General features: G+C 38.9%; 1 protein-coding gene across 1 annotated transcript in view; it reads right to left on the bottom strand.

Moving 5' to 3' along the window:
* Positions 1-21,874, bottom strand: part of LOC135457582 (GON-4-like protein) — a 64,530-nt gene that overhangs the window by 41,996 nt on the left and 660 nt on the right. The window contains exons 2-7 of the mRNA XM_064732290.1: positions 18,660-18,797; positions 14,643-14,842; positions 8,783-8,857; positions 7,320-7,370; positions 6,020-6,070; positions 1,206-1,301 (exon numbers count right to left, since the gene is read on the bottom strand). Coding sequence (XP_064588360.1) covers positions 1,206-1,301; positions 6,020-6,070; positions 7,320-7,370; positions 8,783-8,857; positions 14,643-14,842; positions 18,660-18,797 — 611 coding nt within the window. The remainder of the gene's footprint in view (positions 1-1,205; positions 1,302-6,019; positions 6,071-7,319; positions 7,371-8,782; positions 8,858-14,642; positions 14,843-18,659; positions 18,798-21,874) is intronic.

The raw sequence follows: 21,874 nt of genomic DNA, 5'->3' as shown, positions 1-21,874 counted from the left end.
AATTAGGGAAAAATGTGAATATTTTAATTAAATTAAACATTTGGAAGATGTTCTATGAAATTTTCCTATTTGTATTTAATTTTTTTTTTAGAAATTAGGGAAAAATGTGAATATTTTAATGAAATTAAACATTTGGAAGATGTTATATGAAATTTTCCTGTTATTTCCTAATTCTATTCACTTTGGTTTTTTCAGAAATTAGGGAAAAATGTGAATATTTTAATTAAATTAAACATCTGGAAGATGTTCTATGAAATTTTCCTATTACATTTCCTGATTCTATTCACTTTGGTTTTTCAGAAATTAGGGAAAAATGTGAATATTTTAATTAAATTAAACATCTGGAAGATGTTCTATGAAATTTTCCTATTTGTATTCACTTTGGTTTTTTCAGAAATTAGGAAGAAATGTGAAGATTTTTAATGAAATTAAACATTTGGAAGATGTTCTATGAAATTTTCCTGTTATTTCCTAATTAAAGGTTTTATTCAGCACAGGAATTTCCAAGGACAGGGTGAATTTCTTTTTCTGCTTGAGCAGAAATATATGAAATTTTCCTGTTATTTCCTAATTCTATTCACTTTGGTTTTTCAGAAATTAGGGAAATATTTGAAGATTTTAATTAAATTAAACATTTGGAAGATGTTCTATGAAATTTTCCTATTTGTATTTAATTTTTTTTTTAGAAATTAGGGAAAAATGTGAATATTTTAATTAAATTAAACATTTGGAAGATGTTATATGAAATTTTCCTATTTCTATTCATGTTGGTTTTATCAGAAATTAGGGAAATATTTGAAGATTTTTCAGGAAATTAAATATTTGGAAGCTATTCTATGAAATTTTCCTATTTCTATTCAATTTGGTTTTTCAGAAATTAGGGAAAAATGTGAAGATTTTTCAGGAAATCAAACATTTGGAAATTTTCCTAATTCTATTAAATTTGGTTTTTTTAGAAATTAGGGAAATATTTGAATATTTTGATTAAATTAAACATCTGGAAGACGTTATATGAAATTTTCCTATTTGTATTTAATTTTTTTTTAGAAATTAGGGAAATATTTGATTATTTTTAATGAAATTAAACATCTGGAAGATGTTCTATGAAATTTTCCTATTTGTATTCAATTTGGATTTTCAGAAATTAGGGAAAAATGTGAATATTTTTAATTAAATCAAACATTTGGAAGGTGCTGAGGCCTCACCTCCTCGGCAGTCTCATCCTCCTCCTCCTCCTCGGGCCGATATTCCTCATCCGAGGAATCGTCCTCCTCCAGGGGAATGTCCACAAACTGAGGGGGCTGCAATGGAAAATTCATAAAAATTCTGAATATTTAATAAATTGGGAATGTTTAAAATTGAGGAAACTGCCTGAAACTCAGCAAGGAAATGATGGAGAAAGCAAAGAAATAAATTCATGAAAGAATCGTCCTCCTCCAGGGGAATGTCCACAAACTGAGGCGGCTGCAATGGAAAATCCATAAAAATTGGGAATATTTAATAAATTGGGAATGTTTAAAATTGAGGAAACAGCCTGAAACTCAGCAAGGAAATGATGGAGAAAGGAAATAAATAAATTAATGAAAGAATCGTCCTCCTCCAGGGGAATGTCCACGAACTGAGGGGGCTGCAACGGGAAAAATTCATAAAAATTGGGAATATTCAATAAATGGGGAATGTTAAAAATTGAGGAATCACAAAATTCTGAATATTCAATAAATGGGGAATGTTAAAAATTGAGGAATCACAAAATTCTGAATATTCAATAAAGGGGGAATGTTTAAAATTGAGGAATCACAAAATTCTGAATATTCAATAAATGGGGAATGTTAAAAATGGAGGAATCACAAAATTCTGAATATTCAATAAATGGGGAATGTTAAAAATGGAGGAATCACAAAATTCTGAATATTCAATAAATGGGGAATGTTTCAAATTGAGGAATCACAAAATTCTGAATATTCAATAAATGGGGAATGTTTAAAATGGAGGAATCACAAAATTCGGAATATTCAATCAATGGGGAATGTTAAAAATGGAGGAATCACAAAATTGGGAATATTCAATAAATGGGGAATGTTTGAAATGGAGGAATCACAAAATTCTGAATATTCAATAAATGGGGAATGTTAAAAATTGAGGAATCACAAAATTGGGAATATTCAATAAATGGGGAATGTTTGAAATTGAGGAATCACAAAATTCTGAATATTCAATCAATGGGGAATGTTAAAAATGGAGGAATCACAAAATTCGGAATATTCAATAAATGGGGAATGTTAAAAATGGAGGAATCACAAAATTCTGAATATTCAATAAATGGGGAATGTTAAAAATGGAGGAATCACAAAATTGGGAATATTCAATAAATGGGGAATGTTAAAAATTGAGCAAACAGCCTGAAACTCAGCAAGGAAATGATGGGGAAAGCAAAGAAATAAATTCATGAAAGAATCGTCCTCCTCCAGGGGAATGTCCACGAACTGAGGGGGCTGCAATGGAAAATTCATAAAAATTGGGAATATTCAATAAATGGGGAATGTTAAAAATTGAGGAATCACAAAATTCAGAATATTCAATAAATGGGGAATGTTAAAAATTGAGGAATCACAAAATTCGGAATATTCAATAAATGGGGAATGTTAAAAATTGAGGAATCACAAAATTGGGAATATTCAATAAATGGGGAATGTTTGAAATGGAGGAATCACAAAATTGGGAATATTCAATCAATGGGGAATGTTAAAAATGGAGGAATCACAAAATTGGGAATATTCAATAAATGGGGAATGTTTGAAATGGAGGAATCACAAAATTCTGAATATTCAATAAATGGGGAATGTTAAAAATGGAGGAATCACAAAATTCTGAATATTCAATAAATGGGGAATGTTTGAAATGGAGGAATCACAAAATTCTGAATATTTAATAAATTGGGAATGTTAAAAATTGAGGAATCACAAAATTGGGAATATTCAATAAATGGGGAATGTTAAAAATGGAGGAATCACAAAATTCTGAATATTCAATAAATGGGGAATGTTAAAAATGGAGGAATCACAAAATTCAGAATATTCAATAAATGGGGAATGTTAAAAATTGAGGAATCACAAAATTCTGAATATTTAATAAATGGGGAAGGTTTGAAATGGAGGAATCACAAAATTCTGAATATTCAATCAATGGGGAATGTTAAAAATTGAGGAATCACAAAATTCTGAATATTCAATCAATGGGGAATGTTAAAAATGGAGGAATCACAAAATTCTGAATATTCAATAAATGGGGAAGGTTTCAAATTGAGGAATCACAAAATTCTGAATATTCAATAAATGGGGAATGTTAAAAATGGAGGAATCACAAAATTCTGAATATTCAATAAATGGGGAATGTTAAAAATGGAGGAATCACAAAATTCTGAATATTCAATAAATGGGGAATGTTAAAAATGGAGGAATCACAAAATTGGGAATATTCAATCAATGGGGAATGTTTAAAATTGAGGAATCACAAAATTCGGAATATTCAATCAATGGGGAATGTTAAAAATGGAGGAATCACAAAATTCGGAATATTCAATCAATGGGGAATGTTAAAAATTGAGGAATCACAAAATTCTGAATATTCAATCAATGGGGAATGTTAAAAATTGAGGAATCACAAAATTGGGAATATTCAATCAATGGGGAATGTTTAAAATTGAGGAATCACAAAATTCAGAATATTCAATAAATGGGGAATGTTAAAAATTGAGGAATCACAAAATTGGGAATATTCAATAAATGGGGAATGTTAAAAATTGAGGAATCACAAAATTCAGAATATTCAATAAATGGGGAATGTTAAAAATGGAGGAATCACAAAATTCTGAATATTCAATAAATGGGGAATGTTAAAAATGGAGGAATCACAAAATTGGGAATATTCAATAAATGGGGAATGTTAAAAATGGAGGAAACAGCCTGAAACTCAGCAAGGAAATGATGGGGAAAGCAAAGAAATAAATTAATGAAAGAATCGTCCTCCTCCAGGGGAATGTCCACGAACTGAGGCGGCTGCAATGGGAAAAATTCATAAAAATTCTGAATATTTAATAAATGGGGAATGTTTAAAATTGAGGAAACGGCCTGGAGGTCAGCAAGGAAATGATGGGGAAAGGAAAGAAATAAATTCATGAAAGAATCGTCCTCCTCCAGGGGAATGTCCACGAACTGAGGGGGCTGCAATGGAAAATCCATAAAAATTGGGAATATTCCATCAATGGGGAATGTTTAAAATTGAGGAATCACAAAATTCGGAATATTCAATAAATGGGGAATGTTAAAAATTGAGGAAACAGCCTGAAGGTCAGCAAGGAAATGATGGGGAAAGCAAAGAAATAAATTAATGAAAGAATCGTCCTCCTCCAGGGGAATGTCCACGAACTGAGGCGGCTGCAACGGGAAAAATTCATAAAAATTGGGAATATTCAATCAATGGGGAATGTTAAAAATGGAGGAAATAGACTGGAGGTCAGCAAGGAAATGATGGAGAAAGCAAAGGAATAAATTAATGAAAGATTGGGAAAGGAAAGCCAAGGTGCAAGAAAAAGCACAAATAATTGAGAATTTATATGCAAGAAAAAGCACAAATAATTTGGTATTTATGTGATGGAAATGGGAAGAAAAAGCACAAATAATTGGGAAGAAAAAGCACAAATAATTGGGAAGAAAAAGCACAAATAATTGAGAATTTACGTGATGGAAATGGCAAGAAAAAGCAGAAATAATTTGGTATTTATATGATGGAAATGGCAAGAAAAAGCACAAATAATTGAGAATTTATATGCAAGAAAAAGCACAAATAATTTGGTATTTATGTGATGGAAATGGCAAGAAAAAGCACAAATAATTGGGAGGAAAAAGCACAAATAATTTAGAATTTATGTGATGGAAATGGCAAGAAAAAGCACAAATAATTGAGAATTTATATGCAAGAAAAAGCACAAATAATTTGGTATTTATGTGATGGAAATGGCAAGAAAATTGAGAATTTATGTGATGGAAATGGGAAGAAAAAGCAGAAATAATTGAGAATTTATGTGATTAAGCACAAATAATTGAGAATTTATGTGATGGAAATGGCAAGAAAAAGCACAAATAATTCAGAATTTATATGGTGGAAATGGCAAGAAAAAGCACAAATAATTGAGAATTTAAATGATGGAAGTGGCAAAAAAACCCCACAAATAATTTAGAATTTATATGATGGAAATGGCAAGAAAAAGCACAAATAATTGAGTATTTATGTGATGGAAATGGCAAAAAAAAGCACAAATAATTGGGAAGAAAAAGCACAAATAATTTAGAATTTATGTGATGGAAATGGCAAGAAAAAGCACAAATAATTTAGAATTTATATGATGGAAATGGCAAAAAAAAAGCACAAATAATTCAGAATTTAAATGAAGGAAGTGGCAAGAAAAAAACACAAAAAATTTAGAATTTATATGATGGAAATGGCAAGAAAAAGCACAAATAATTGAGAATTTATATGAAGGAAATGGCAAGAACAAGCACAAATAATTGAGAATTTATGTGATGGAAATGGCAAGAAAAAGCACAAATAATTGAGAATTTATGTGATGGAAATGGCAAAAAAAAGCACAAATAATTTGGTATTTATATGATGGAAATGGCAAGAAAAAGCACAAATAATTTGGTATTTATGTGATGGAAATGGCAAGAAAATTGAGAATTTATGTGATGGAAATGGCAAGAAAAAGCACAAATAATTTAGAATTTATGTGATGGAAATGGCAAGAAAATTGAGAATTTATGTGATGGAAATGGCAAGAAAAAGCACAAATAATTGAGAATTTATATGATGGAAATGGCAAAAAAAAGCACAAATAATTGAGAATTTATATGATGGAAATGGCAAGAAAAAGCACAAATAATTGAGAATTTATATGATGGAAATGGCAAGAAAAAGCAGAAATAATTGAGAATTTCTGTGATTGCTGCCAAAACTCACTCACCTTCACCTCGTTTGCCTTCTTGATTGGAGAAATGTTCCAGGTGGGAATGACCTGGGGACAGAAACCTGGGCTGGCACAGGCACTGGGGATTCACTGCCCAGCCCTAATTAATCATTTAATTAATCATTTAATTGTTTTAATTGATCATTTAATTGTTTTAATTGATTCTTTTCAGGGCACTGCCCCTGAGCTGAGCTCCAACAAATCCTTCAAATCCTTCTGATCTCCAGGAATGAATTCAGGGTGGGCACTGGGAATTCACTGCCCTGGCCCTGCCCAGCCCTAATTAATCATTTAATTGATTTAATTGATCATTTAATTGATTTAATTGATTCTTTTCAGGGCACTGCCACCACTGAGCTCCAACAAATCCTTCAAATCCCCCTTTGGATCTCCAGGAATGGATTCAGGGTGGGCACTGGGAATTCACTGCCCAGCCCTAATTAATCATTGAATTGATTTAATTGATCATTTAATTGATTTAATTGATCATTTAATTGTTTTAATTGATTCTTTTCAGGGCACTGCCCCCGAGCTGAGCTCCAACAAATCCTTCAAATCCCCCTTTGGATCTGCAGGAATGAATTCAGGGTGGGCACTGGGAATTCACTGCCCTGGCCCTGCTCAGCCCTAATTAATCATTGAATTGATTTAATTGATCATTTAATTGTTTTAATTGATTCTTTTCAGGGCACTGCCCCCGAGCTGAGGAGCTGCTGACAACAACAAATCCTTCAAATCCCCCTTTGGATCTGCAGGAATGAATTCAGGGTGGGCACTGGGAATTCACTGCCCAGCCCTAATTAGTCATTTAATTAATCATTTAATTGATTTAATTGATTATTTAATTGTATTAATTGATTCTTTTCAGGGCACTGCCCCCGAGCTGAGCTCCAACAAATCCTTCAAATCCCCCTTGTGATCTCCAGGAATGAATTCAGGGTGGGCACTGGGAATTCACTGCCCAGCCCTAATTAATCATTGAATTGATTTAATTGATCATTTAATTGTTTTAATTGATTCTTTTCACTCCAAGCCCATTCAGGCTCCTCTTCTACAATCACAGAGCTGGAAGGGATGGGAATCATCAATCCATGCACAGACACCCCAAAAATCCAAATTTTCTGGGGATTTTGGGAGGATCTGCTGCTGCCTGACTCAGCTCCAGGCGTTCCTGGTACTCAGAGTAGGGATTTACTCTACACAGAGCAGGGATTTACTCTACACAGAGTAGGGATTTACTCACCCCTCCTTCCTTACTCACCCCTCCTTTCTTACTCACCCCTCCTTTCTTACTCACCCCTCCTTTCTCCACCACCTCCTTCAGCTTGGACCGAGTCATTTTGGGCTCCTAAAAGGTGAAAACACAACGGGGACAAATTTAATCCTTCCCTCAGGGACGGGGTTTACTCAGCAAAGCTGGGCTGGGAGTGAAGTTACTGTGAGTAAAGTTATTGTGAGTAAAGTTACTGTGAGTAAAGTTACTGGGAGTGAAGTTATTGTGAGTAAAGTTACTGGGAGTGAAGTTACTCTGAGTGAAGTTACTCTGAGTAAAGTTACTGGGAGTGAAGTTATTGGGAGTGAAGTTACTCTGAGTAAAGTTATTGTGAGTAAAGTTACTGTGAGTGAAGTTACTGGGAGTAAAGTTACTCTGAGTAAAGTTACTGGGAGTAAAGTTACTCTGAGTAAAGTTACTCTGAGTAAAGTTAAAGTTACTCTGAGTAAAGTTATTGTGAGTGAAGTTACTGTGAGTAAAGTTACTCTGAGTGAAGTTACTCTGAGTAAAGTTACTGGGAGTAAAGTTATTGTGAGTAAAGTTACTCTGAGTGAAGTTACTGGGAGTAAAGTTACTGTGAGTAAAGTTATTGTGAGTAAAGTTGTAGTGAGTAAAGTTACTCTGAGTAAAGTTACTCTGAGTAAAGTTACTGGGAGTGAAGTTACTGGGAGTAAAGTTACTGGGAGTAAAGTTATTGTGAGTAAAGTTACTGTGAGTAAAGTTACTCTGAGTAAAGTTACTGGGAGTAAAGTTATTGTGAGTAAAGTTACTCTGAGAGTAAAGTTACTGGGAGTAAAGTTACTCTGAGAGTAAAGTTACTCTGAGTAAAGTTAAAGTTACTGGGAGCAAAGTTATTGTGAGTAAAGTTACTGTGAGTAAAGTTACTGGGAGTGAAGTTACTCTGAGTAAAGTTACTGTGAGTGAAGTTACTCAGAGTGAAGTTACTGTGAGTAAAGCACACCTTGCAATGGAGCTTTTCTCTTTTTTTCAATTCATGACCTGATTAATCACCTTTCAGACATCACCAATACCTCAAAAATAACCTCAAAAATAACTCAAAACAACCTCAAAAAAAAACCTCAAAAAACCCTCAAAAATAACTAAAAAACCTAAAAAAAACCTAAAAAAAACCCCTCAAAAAATCAAAAAACCTCAAAAATAACCTCAACATTCACTCAAAAATAACTCAAAAATAACCTCAAAAATAACTCACCAATAACTCAAAATTAACTCAAAATTAACTCAAAAATAACTCAAAAACAACTCCAAACCAACTCCTCCTATTTCTGTTTTCTAATTTACCCTCAGCCATTCCTCACCCCATCCAGCTGGTAACTCTGCTAATTAAACCCAATTAACACAATTATTACAACAGCTAAATTAATTTTTTTTTGCTTCCACCTCTTCTCCCCACACCCCATTAAACCCCAGCAAGGTTTTGGGAAATTTGGAACAAAAATAAAATAAATTTAGAAATTTTTACTCACAAACAAAGGAAGATCCTCGGTCTCACTGATGGCTGCTTTCACCATGGCCACCACGTGCTCGTTGGTGATCACCTCCTAAAAACACCAAAAATCAGGATTTTTATCACAAAAAAACAAAATTTTAATTTAAAAATTAAAATTAAAACAAAATTTTAGTTGTTTATCCAACAAGAGTTGGGTGGAAATGCAATGGGGAAATAATCAGTGTGGAATTTGTAAAAACACAGTAGGAAAAAATTTAAATTAATCAATTTAAAATAAATGAATTTATTTAAATTTAAATGAATCAATTTAAAATCAATTAATTTATTTAAATTTAAATGAATCCATTTAAAATACATTGATTTATTTAAATTTAAATGAATCCATTTAAGATAAATTGATTTATTTAAATTTAAATGAATCAATTTAAAATAAATGAATTTATTGAAATTTTTAAAAATTAAATCAATTTGTAATCACACAGTAGCAAAAATGATTGGTGGGAGATCAGACAGGAAAATTTAAATGAATTAATTTAAAATAAATGAATTTATTTAAATTTAAATGAATCCATTTAAAATAAATGAATTTATTTAAATTTAAATGAATCCATTTAAAATAAATGAATTTATTGAAATTTTTAAAAATTAAATCAATTTGTAATCACACAGTAGCAAAAAATGATTGGTGGGAGATCAGACAGGAAAATTTAAATGAATCAATTTAAAATAAATGAATTTATTTAAATTTAAATGAATCCATTTAAAATAAATGAATTTATTTAAATTTAAATGAATCCATTTAAAATAAATTAATTTATTTAAATTTAAATGAATCCATTTAAAATCAATGAATTTATTTAAATTTAAATGAATCCATTTAAAATAAATGAATTTATTGAAATTTAAATGAATCAATTTAAAACAAATTGATTTATTTAAATTTAAAAAATTAATAAAATAATTGAAACCAAAGCCCACAGCAGTTTGTGTGATATCAGTAATCAGTGCTCGTTGGTGATCACCTCCTAAAAACACAAAAAATCAGGATTTTTATCACAAAAAAATAAAATTTTAATTGAGTTTAGTTGTTTATCCAACAAGAGTTGGGTGGAAATGCAATGGGGAAATAATCAGTGTGGAATTTGTAAAAATACAGTAGCAAAAAATTTAAATGAATCCATTTAAAATCAATGAATTTATTTAAATTTAAATGAATCCATTTAAAATAAATGAATTTATTTAAATTTAAATGAATCCATTTAAAATAAATTGATTTATTTAAATTTAAATGAATCCATTTAAAATAAATGAATTTATTGAAATTTAAATGAATCAATTTAAAATAAATGAATTTATTTAAATTTTTAAAAATGAATGAATTTTAAAATTTTCAATCACAGCAGAGATTAAAATATTTGCACTACATTCTCTGTGAATTCTCCCCAAAATAAATAAAGAAATAAAATAATTGAAACCAAAGCCCCCAGCAGTTTGTGTGATATCAGTAATCAGTGCTCGTTGGTGATCACCTCCTAAAAAACACAAAAAATCAGGATTTTTATCACAAAAAAACAAAATTTTAATTGAGTTTAGTTGTTTATCCAACAAGAGTTGGGTGGAAATGCAATGGGGAATAATCAGTGTGGAATTTGTAAAAATACAGTAGCAAAAAATTTAAATGAATCAATTTAAAATAAATGAATTTATTTACATTTTTAAAAATTAAATCAATTTGTAATCACACAGTAGCAAAAAATGATTGGTGGAATTTAAATTTAAAGCAAAATTGAAATGAATCAATTTAAAAGAAATGAATTTATTTAAATTTAAATGAATCCATTTAAAATAAATGAATTTATTGAAATTTAAATGAATCCATTTAAAATAAATGAATTTATTTAAATTTAAATGAATCAATTTAAAATAAATGAATTTATTGAAATTTAAATGAATCCATTTAAAATAAATGAATTTATTTAAATTTTTAAAAATTAAATCAATTTGTAATCACACAGTAGCAAAAAATGATTGGTCAGAGATCAGACAGCAAAATTTAAATGAATCAATTTAAATGAATTTATTGAAATTTAAATGAATCCATTTAAAATAAATGAATTTATTTAAATTTTTAAAAATTAAATCAATTTGTAATCACACAGTAGCAAAAAATGATTGGTGGGAGATCAGACAGGAAAATTTAAATGAATTAATTTAAAGTAAATGAATTTATTTAAATTTAAATGAATCCATTTAAAATAAATTAATTTATTGAAATTTAAATGAATCAATTTAAAATCAATGAATTTATTTAAATTTAAATGAATTTATTTAAATTTAAATGAATCCATTTAAAATAAATGAATTTATTGAAATTTTTAAAAATTAAATCAATTTGTAATCACACAGTAGCAAAAAATGATTGGTGGGAGATCAGACAGGAAAATTTAAATGAATCAATTTAAAATAAATGAATTTATTTAAATTTAAATGAATCCATTTAAAATAAATGAATTTATTTAAATTTAAATGAATCAATTTAAAATAAATGAATTTATTTAAATTTAAATGAATCCATTTAAAATAAATGAATTTATTTAAATTTTTAAAAATTAAATCAATTTGTAATCACACAGTAGCAAAAAATGATTGGTGGGAGATCAGACAGGAAAATTTAAATGAATCAATTTAAAATAAAGGAATTTATTTAAATTTAAATGAATCCATTTAAAATAAATGAATTTATTGAAATTTAAATGAATCCATTTAAAATAAATGAATTTATTTAAATTTAAATGAATCCATTTAAAATAAATGAATTTTTTTAAATTTAAATGACTCAATTTAAAATAAAGGAATTTATTTAAATTTTTAAAAATTAAATCAATTTGTAATCACACAGTAGCAAAAAATGATTGGTGGGAGATCAGACAGCAAAATTTAAATTAATTTATTTAAAATAAATGGATTTTTTAAATTTAAATGAATCCATTTAAAATAAATGAATTTATTTAAATTTAAATGAATCCATTTAAAATAAATGGATTTTTTAAATTTAAATGAATCAATTTAAAATAAATGAATTTATTTAAATTTAAATGAATCCATTTAAAATAAATGAATTTATTTAAATTTTTAAAAATTAAATCAATTTGTAAAAACACAGTAGCAAAAAATGATTGGTCGGAGATCAGACAGGAAAATTTAAATGAATCCATTTAAAATAAATGAATTTATTGAAATTTTTAAAAATTAAATAAATGAATGAATTTAAAATTTCAATCACAGCAGAGATTTTAATTTTCAATTTTGAAGCACTCCCAGGCTCCCAAATCTCTGGAGGAAATGTGGAATATGGAAATCTCTGGAGAAAGGGTGGAATGATATTCAGTGTTTAAAATAGTTCAGTAGTACTGCAGGAAATCTGGGAGAAATGGGGGGAGGCAGGAGGGGAACAAGGAGGGAAACAAGGAGGGAGAAAAAGGAGAACAAACAAGGAGGAGAAACGAGGAAGGGAACCAAGGAAGGGAAACAAAAAGGGGAACAAGGAAGGAGAACGAGGAGGAGAAACAAGGACAGAGAAACAAGGAGAGAAAAAAAGGAAGAGAAAAAAGGAGGACAAACAAGGAGGGGGAACCAGGAGGAAGAACCAGGAGAGGAAACAAGGAGGAGAGACAAGGAGGGGAAACAAGGAGGGGAAACAAGGAGGGGAAACAAGGAATGGAAACAAGGAGGAAAAACAATGGGAACAAGGAAGGGAACCAAGGAGAAGAACAAGGAGTGGAAACAAGGAGGAGGAACAAGGAGGGGAACAAGGAGGAAAAACAAGGAAAGGAACAAGGAAGGGAAACAAGGAGGGAGAAACAAGGAGGAGAACAAGGAGGAGAACAAGGAGGAGAACAAGGAGAGGAACAAGGAGGAGAACAAGGAGGAACAAGGAGGAGAACAAGAAGGGAAACAAGGAGGGGAACAAGGAGGAAGAACAAGGAAGAAAAACAAGGAGGGAGAAAAAAGGAGAACAAACAAGGAGGGGAACAAGGAGAGAACAAGGAGGGGAACAAGGAGGGAGAAAAAAGGAGGGGAACAAGGAAGAGAGACAAGGAGGGGAGACAAGGAATAGAACAAGGAGGAGAAACGAGGAGGGAGAAATGAGGAAGGGAAACAAGGAGGGGAAACAAGGAAGGGGAACAAGGAGGGAGAACGAGGAATATAATGAGGAATAGAACGAGGAGGAGAAACAAAGAGGGAGAACCAAGGAGAGGAAACAAGGAGGAGAAAACAAGGAAGAGAGACAAGGAGGAAGAACAAGGAGGAGAGACAAGGAGGAGAAACAAGGAATGGAAACAAGGAGGAAAAACAAGGAGGAGAACAAGGAGGGGTGGGGAACAAGGAAGGGGAACGAGGAATAGAAAGAGGAATAGAACGAGGAGAAGAAACAAGGAGGGAGAAACAAGGAGAGAAAAAAGGAGGAGAAACCAGGAGGAGGAACCAGGAGAGGAAACAAGGAAGAGAAAAAAGGAGGAAAAACAAGGAGAGGAAACAAGGAGGGGAAACAAGGAGGGGAAACAAGGAGGGGAACAAGGAGGGGAACAAGGAGGGGAACAAGGAGGGGAGACAAACAAGGAATAGAACAAGGAGGGAGGACACAGAGTGGAACAAGGAGGGGAAACAAGGAGGAAAAACAAGGAGGAAGAACAAGGAGGAAGAACAAGGAGAAGAACAAGGAGGGGAAACAAGGAGGAGAACAAGGAGGAAAAACAATGGGAACAAGGAAGGGAACCAAGGAGAAGAACAAGGAGGGGAAACAAGGAGGAGAACAAGGAGGAAGAACAAGGAGGGGAAACAAGGAATGGAAACAAGGAGAGGAACAAGGAGGAAAAACAAGGAGTAGAACAAGGAGAGGAAACAAGGAGGAAGAACAAGGAGAAGAACAAGGAGGAGAACAAGGAGGGGAACAAGGAGGGGAACAAGGAGGAAGAACAAGGAGGAAAAACAATGGGAACAAGGAGGGGAACAAGGAGGAGAACAAGGAGGAGAACAAGGAGGGGAAACAAGGAAGGGAAACAAGGAGGGAGAAAAAAGGAGGGAGAAAAAAGGAGAACAAACAAGGAGGGGAACAAGGAGAGAACAAGGAATAGAACAAGGAATAGAACAAGGAATAGAACAAGGAGGAGGAACAAGAAGGGAAATAAGGAGAGGAACAAGGAGGGAGAACAAGGAGGGAGAACAAGGAATAGAACGAGGAGGAGAAACAAGGAGGGAGAAACAAAGAGGGAGAAACAAGGAGAGAAAAAAGGAGAAGAAACAAGGAGGGGGAACCAGGAGAGGAAACAAGGAGGAGAGACAAGGAGGGGAAACAAGGAATGGAAACAAGGAGGGGAAACAAGGAGGAGAAAAAAGGAGGAAGAAAAAAGGAGGGGGAACCAAGGACAGGAACCAAGGACAGGAACCAAGGAGGACAGAAACAAGAAGGAGAACCAAGGAGGGGAACAAGGAGGGGAACAAGGAGGGGAACAAGGAGGGGAACAAGGAAGGGGAACAAGGAGGGAAACAAGAAGGGAGAACAAGGAGGAGAACAAGGAGGGGAACAAGGAGGAGAACAAGGAGAAGAACAAGGAGGGGAACAAGGAGGGGAACAAGGAGGGGAACAAGGAGGAGAACAAGGAGGAGAACAAGGAGGAGAACAAGGAGGGAGAACAAGGAGGGAGAACAAGGAGGAGAACAAGGAGGAGAACAAGGAGCGCACGGCTCTCCTGGCAGTCAGGGTCTGTCAGCACAGCCAGTTGAACATTCCCAGCACCCAGAACTCCAACCTGGAACTGTGCTGAGCAGGCAGGAGGAGCCCCAGAGCCCCCAGAGCCCCCAGGCCCCACACTCACGTGCAGGATGTTCCTGACGTTGACCACGGTCAGGTTGTGCTGCTTGGCTCCGTCCTCCAGCGTGCGGTCCAGGGACTCGTCCAGTTTGATGTCACAGGACAAGGAGCCCTCTTCCTCCTCCTGGCTCCTCACTTCTCTCTTCCTTTTGCTCGCCTTCCTCCTCCTCTTCCTCCTCTCCACGTCCTCCCCGTCCTGCTCCTCTGAAAAACCAGCAGAGATGGAATCTAAAAATCTCGGCTGCTTCGCGTCCAAAAAGGGCGAGTTGGAAAGTAAACACAAAATGGAATTCTGCAAAAAACTTGCCAAGATTCTCCTTGCAAAGATTCTCCTTGCAAAGATGATTCTCCTTGCAAAGATGATTCTCCTTGCAAAGATGATTCTCCTTGCAAAGATGATTCTCCTTGCAAAGATGATTCTCCTTGCAAAGATGATTCTCCTTGCAAAGATGATTCCTCTTGCAAGACCCTTCAAAAGATTCCCCTTGTTGTAAGATTTTCCTTGCAGAGATTCTCCTCACACAGATTCCCCTTGCAAGACCCTTCTTGCAGAGATTCCTGCAAAGATTCCCCTTGCAAAACTCTCCTTGCAGAGATTCCCCTTGCAAGAGTCTTCTTGCAAAGATTTTCTTTGCACAGATTCTCCTCACAAGACCCTTCTTGCAAGATTCTCCTTGCAAAAGTCTTCTTGCGGGATTATCCTTGCAAAATTCTCCTTGCAAAGATGATTCTCCTTGCAAAGATGATTCTCCTTGCAAAGATGATTCTCCTTGCAAGACCCTTTGAAAGATTCCCCTTGCAAGAGTCTCGTTGCAAGATTTTCCTCGCAGAGATTCTCCTCACACAGATTCCCCTTGCAAGACCCCTCTTGCAGAGATTCCTGCAAAGATTCCCTTTGCAAGATTCTCCTTGCAAGTCTTCTTGCAAGATTCTTCTTGCAAAGGTTCTCCTTGCAAAGGTTCTCCTTGCAAAACTCTCCTTGCAGAGGTTCCCCTTGCAAGAGCCTTCTTGCAAAGATTCCCCTTGCAAGATTCTCCTTGCAAAAGTCTTCTTGCAGGATTTTCCTTGCAAAGATTCTCCTTGCAAAGATGATTCCCCTTGCAAAGATGATTCCTCTTGCAAGACCCTTTGAAAGATTCCCCTTGTTGCAAGATTTTCCTCGCAGAGATTCTCCTCACACAGATTCCCCTTGCAAGACCCCTCTTGCAGAGATTCCTGCAAAGATTCCCTTTGCAAGATTCTCCTTGCAAGACTCTTCCTGAAAAGATTCCCCTTGCAAAGATGGTTCTCCTTGCAGAGGTTCCTCTTGCAGGACCCTTCTTGCAAAGATTCTCTTTGCACAGATTCCCCTTGCAAGCCTTCTTGCAAGATTTTCCTTGCAAAGATTCCCCTTGCAAAGATTCCCCTTGCAAAGATTCTCCTTGCAAGACCCTTCTGGCAAAGATGATTCTCCTTGCAAAGATGGTTCTCCTTGCAAGACTCTTCTTGCAAAGATTCTCTTTGCACAGATTCCCCTTGCAAGACTCTCCTTGAAAAGAATTCCCTTGAAAGTCTTCTTGCAAGATTTTCCTTGCAAAGGTTCCCCTCGCAAGTCTTGCAAAATTTTCTTTGCAAAGATTCTCCTTGCACAGGTTCCCCTTGCAAGACCGTTCTTGCAAAGATTCTCTTTGCAAAGATTCTCCTTGCAAGATTTTCCTTGCAAAGATTCTCCTTGCAAGACCCTTCCTGAACAGATTCTCCTTGCAATTCTTGAAAGATTGTCCTTGCAAGACTCTTGCAAAGATTCCCCTTGCAAGTCTTGCAGGATTTTCCTTGCAAAGGTTCCCCTTGCAAAGATTCTCCTTGCAGAGGTTCCTCTTGCAAGACCCTTCTTGCAAAGATTCTCTTTGCACAGATTCTCCTTGCAAAGATGATTCTCCTTGCAAGATTGTCCTTGCACAGATTCTCCTTGCAAGACCCTTCTGGCAAAGATTCTCTTTGCACAGATTCCCCTTGCAAATATTCCCCTTGAAAGTCTTCTTGAGAGATTTTCCTTGCAAAGATTCTCCTTGCAAAGGTTGCAGTGGCAAAAGTCTTCTTGCAGGATCATCCTTGCAAAGATTCTCCTTGCAAAGATGGCTCTCCTTGCAAGACTCTTCTTGCAAAGATTCTCCTTGCAGAGGTTCCCCTTGCAAAACTCTTCTTGCAAAGATTCTCTTTGCACAGATTCTCCTTACAAGACCCTTCTGGCAAAGATTCCCCTTGCAAGTCTTCTTGCAAGATTTTCCTTGCAAAGATTCTTCTTGAAAGGTTCTCCTTGCAAAGATGGTTCTCCTTGCAAGATTGTCCTTGCAAAGGTTCCCCTTGCAGGATCCTTCTTGCAAAGATTCTCTTTGCACAGATTCTCCTTACAAGTCTTCTTTGAAGATTTTCCTTGCAAAGATTCCCCTTGCAAAGATTCCCCTTGCAAGACCCTTCCTGAACAGATTCTCCTTGCAATTCTTGAAAGATTGTCCTTGCAAGACTCTTGCAAAGATTCCCCTTGCAAGTCTTGTAAGATTTTCCTTGCAAAGGTTCTCCTTGCAAAGATGGTTCTCCTTGCAAGACTCTTCTTGCAAAGATTCCCCTTGAAAGTCTTCTTGCGAGATTTCCTTGCAAAGATTCCTCTTGAAAGGTTTTCCTTGCAAAGATGATTCTCCTTGCAGAGGTTCCCCTTGCAAGGCCCTTCTTGCCAAGATTCTCTTTGCACAGATTCTCCTCACAAGACCTTTCTTGCAAAGATTCCCCTTGCAAGTCTTGCAGGATTTTCCTTGCAAAGATTCCCCTTGCAAAGATGATTCTCCTTGCAGAGGTTCCCCTTGCAAGGCCCATCTTGCAAAGATTCTCTTTGCACACATTCTCCTTGCAAGACTCTCCTTGAAAAGAATTCCCTTGAAAGTCTTCTTGCAAGATTTTCCTTGCAAAGATTCTTCTTGAAAGGTTCTCCTTGCAAAGATGATTCTCCTTGCAAGATTGTCCTTGCAAAGGTTCCCCTTGCAGGATCCTTCTTGCAAAGATTCTCTTTGCACAGATTCTCCTTACAAGACCCTTCTGGCAAAGGTTCCCCTTGCAAAGGTTCCATTTGCAAAGATTCTCCTTGCAAAGGTTGCAGTGGCAAAAGTCTTCTTGCAGGATTATCCTTGCAAAGATTCTCCTTTCAAGACCCTTCTGGCAAAGATTCCCCTTGCAAGTCTTGTAAGATTTTCCTTGCAAAGATTCTTCTTGAAAGGTTCTCCTTGCAAAGATGATTCCCCTTGCAAGATTCTCCTTGCAAAGATTCTCCTTGCAGGACTTTCCTTGCAAAGATTCTCCTTGCAAAGATTCCCCTTGCAAGATTTTCCTTGCAAAACCCTTCTTGCAGAGATTCCCCTTGCAAGACCCTTCCTGAACAAAAGATTCCCCTTGCAAAGGTTCTCCTTGCAAAGATGATTCTCCTTGCAAGATTTTCCTTGCAAAGGTTCTCCTTGCAAGACTCTTCTGCAAAACTCTTGCAGAAATTCTCCTTGCAAAGATTCTTTGCAGAACTTCCATCGGCTGATGCAAACCCACCCAAACAGAAGCAGCCACAAGAACCAGAAATTCTTGTGAATGACGGATTCAAGTTCTGCAGGACCTGAGTTATTTGAGCACATCAAGGTCGTGGAGCTGCCACCTCCTCCAGAATGATTTATAATGATTGATAAAATGGCCTCAGCAGCCTTTTGACACCTTTAATAAACTCCAGGTACCACACAGCAAGAACAGGTTCATTTCCAGGACTTAAAAAGTGTTTACCTGCTTTGCTGGCTCAGAGAAAGAAAATCTCCATTTTCTCTCTTCAGCCAAAAATTGCAGAGATCAACTCCAGCAAGTTGCACTGAATTATGGACCACAAGATGAAAAATTAAAAAAAACCCCTGAACCAACAAATCCCTCACCATCTTCACAACTCCAGAGTTTGCTGTATCAGCCAGATTTATCCAAAACAGCCCCAAATGCAAATTTTCCTCCTGGGAGCACTCACCAGCTCTGCTGTTCTTGGGTGGCCTGACGGTGCTGGGGTTTCTGGCAGCAGATTCTGGCACTGGCCCGGGGTTCTCACTCGGATCCGGATCCCTCTGAGAGCTCACTTCCACCTCTGAGTACAGCTTGGGGATTTTCCCTGCAGACACAACAGCCAGATCCAGCACAGAGCTGAGATAACACACCAAAGTGGGTGTTATAACACACCAAAGTGGGTGTTACACCTCACAAATTAATTGTTCATTCATTTCCCATCGATTTTCCCATTCAAATACATCAAACCCACCCCAAGTGGCAGAACCTGGGGGTTTCTCCAAAATGTGGTTGTAATACTTTTGGACGAGTGTTCCTGCCACAGGAGGGGCAGACACAGATTTGGGATGAATTTTCATGGCCACCATGGGCTAATGAACCCACACAGACCCTTCAAACCCTTCCCCTCCTGCTCTGGGCAGGCCCATAACACTGAGAATTGCCCCATTCCAGCTCCTTCCCTGCCACAAACCCAGCTTTCAGTCAAATCAGGGATCCCAGCACAGCAGCACGAGAACCAGAGGGGATTCTCACTGAGAATCACAGAAACCATCAGGTCTGAAGGGCCACAGAGGGTGACCTGTGCCCCCTGTGAGGGCAGGGACACCCCAGGGCACAGGATGGGGCCAGGTGGGTCTGGGGTCCCCAAACAGGGACACCCCAGGGCTCAGGGCTGCTCCAGGTGGGTCTGGGGTCCCCAAACAGGGACACCCCAGGGCACAGGATGGGGCCAGGTGGGTCTGGGGTCCCCAAACAGGGACACCCCAGGGCTCAGGGCTGCTCCAGGTGGGTCTGGGGTCCCCAAACAGGGACACCCCAGGGCTCAGGGCTGCTCCAGGTGGGTCTGGGGTCCCTAAACAGGGACACCCCAGGGCTCAGGGCTGCTCCAGGTGGGTCTGCGGTCCCCAAACAGGGACACCCCAGGGCTCAGGGCTGCTCCAGGTGGGTCTGGGGTCCCCAAACAGGGACACCCCAGGGCTCAGGGCTGCTCCAGGTGGGTCTGGGGTACCCAAACAGGGACACCCCAGGGCTCAGGGCTGCTCCAGGTGGGTCTGGGGTCCCCAAACAGGGACACCCCAGGGCTCAGGATGGGGCCAGGTGGGTCTGGGGTCCCTAAACAGGGACACCCCAGGGCTCAGGGCTGCTCCAGGTGGGTGTGGGGTGCCCAAACAGGGACACCCCAGGGCTCAGGGCTGCTCCAGGTGGGTCTGGGGTCCCTAAACAGGGACACCCCAGGGCTCAGGGCTGCTCCAGGTGGGTCTGGGGTCCCCAAACAGGGACACCCCAGGGCTCAGGGCTGCTCCAGGTGGGTCTGGGGTCCCCAAACAGGGACACCCCAGGGCACAGGATGGGGCCAGGTGGGTCTGGGGTCCCCAAGCAGGGACACCCCAGGGCTCAGGGCTGCTCCAGGTGGGTCTGGGGTCCCCAAACAGGGACACCCCAGGGCTCAGGGCTGCTCCAGGTGGGTCTGGGGTCCCCAAACAGGGACACCCCAGGGCTCAGGGCTGCTCCAGGTGGGTCTGGGGTCCCCAAACAGGGACACCCCAGGGCTCAGGGCTGCTCCAGGTGGGTCTGGGGTACCCAAACAGGGACACCCCAGGGCTCAGGGCTGCTCCAGGTGGGTCTGGGGTCCCCAGGCACGGAGCCCCCACAGCCTCTCTGGGCTCTGCTCAGGGCTGGCACTGCCCAGGGCAGCAGTTCTGCCTCCTGGGCAGGGGCAGCTCCTGGGCTCAGGCCCTGCCCGTGGCTCTGGGGCCATTGCTGGGCCTGGAGCAGAGCCTGGGGCTGCCCTGACCTCTGCTCACTGGGATGGACTGGGACAGACACTGGGACAGACACAGGGACAGACACTGGGACAGACACTGGGACAGACACAGGGACAGACACAGGGACAGACTGGGATAGACACTGGGACAGACAAAGGGACAGACTGGGACAGACACTGGGACAGACACTGGGACAGACACAGGGACAGACTGGGACAGACACAGGGACAGACACAGGGACAGACTGGGACAGACACTGGGACAGACACAGGGACAGACACTGGGACAGACTGGGACAGACAGGGACAGACACAGGGACAGACTGGGACAGACACTGGGACAGACTGGGACAGACACTGGGACAGACTGGGACAGACACAGGGACAGACACTGGGACAGACTGGGACAGACACTGGGACAGACTGGGACAGACTGGGACAGACACTGGGACAGACTGGGACAGACTGGGATAGACTGGGACAGACACAGGGACTGACACAGGGACAGCCTGGGACAGACCCAGGGACAGACACAGGGACAGACACTGGGACAGACTGGGACAGACTGGGACAGACACAGGGACAGACTGGGACAGACTGGGACAGACTGGGACAGACTGGGACAGACACAGGGACAGACACTGGGACAGACTGGGACAGACACTGGGACAGACACTGGGACAGACACAGGGACAGACTGGGACTGACACAGGGACTGACACTGGGACAGACACTGGGACAGACTCAGGGACAGACACTGGGACAGACTGGGACAGACTGGGACAGACACAGGGACAGACTGGGATAGACTGGGACAGACTGGGACAGACACTGGGACAGACTGGGATGGACTGGGACAGACTGGGACAGACACAGGGACAGACACTGGGACAGACAGACAAGGGTAGGCTGGGACACTCATGGACATGCTGGGTCAGATTGGGACAGACTGGGACACACAGGGACAGACAGACTGGAATAGACAGGGACACCTGGGGACAGACACTGGGACAGACTGGGACACTCGGGGACGGACATAGAGACAGACTGGGACAGAGACACACACGGACACCTGGGGACAGACAGGGACAGACTGGGAAACTCAGGTACACTCAGACACCCAGAGACACCTGGGGAGAGCCACGGACACTCAAGAGACACCCAGGGACACCTCGGGACACTCAGAGACCCGTGGAAACCCAGAGACACCCAGGGACACCCAGGGCTGAGCTCCCTCTCCCCGGGGCTCCTCTCCAGGCTGAGCAGCCCCAGCTCCCTCAGCCTCTCCCTGTCAGAGATGTCCCAGTCCCCTCATCTCCGGCCTCACAAACACCCACGGACCCTCTCCCACATCATCACGGAATGGTTCGTGTGGGGAGGGAACTTAATCCCATCCCATCCCATCCCTGCCATGGCAG

This window comes from Zonotrichia leucophrys, chromosome 25 (genome assembly GCF_028769735.1).
Source record: "Zonotrichia leucophrys gambelii isolate GWCS_2022_RI chromosome 25, RI_Zleu_2.0, whole genome shotgun sequence".
NCBI lineage: Eukaryota > Metazoa > Chordata > Aves > Passeriformes > Passerellidae > Zonotrichia > Zonotrichia leucophrys.
The sequence above is the reverse complement of the archived record's forward strand: the minus strand, read 5'-3'. Positions and strand labels throughout refer to the sequence as shown.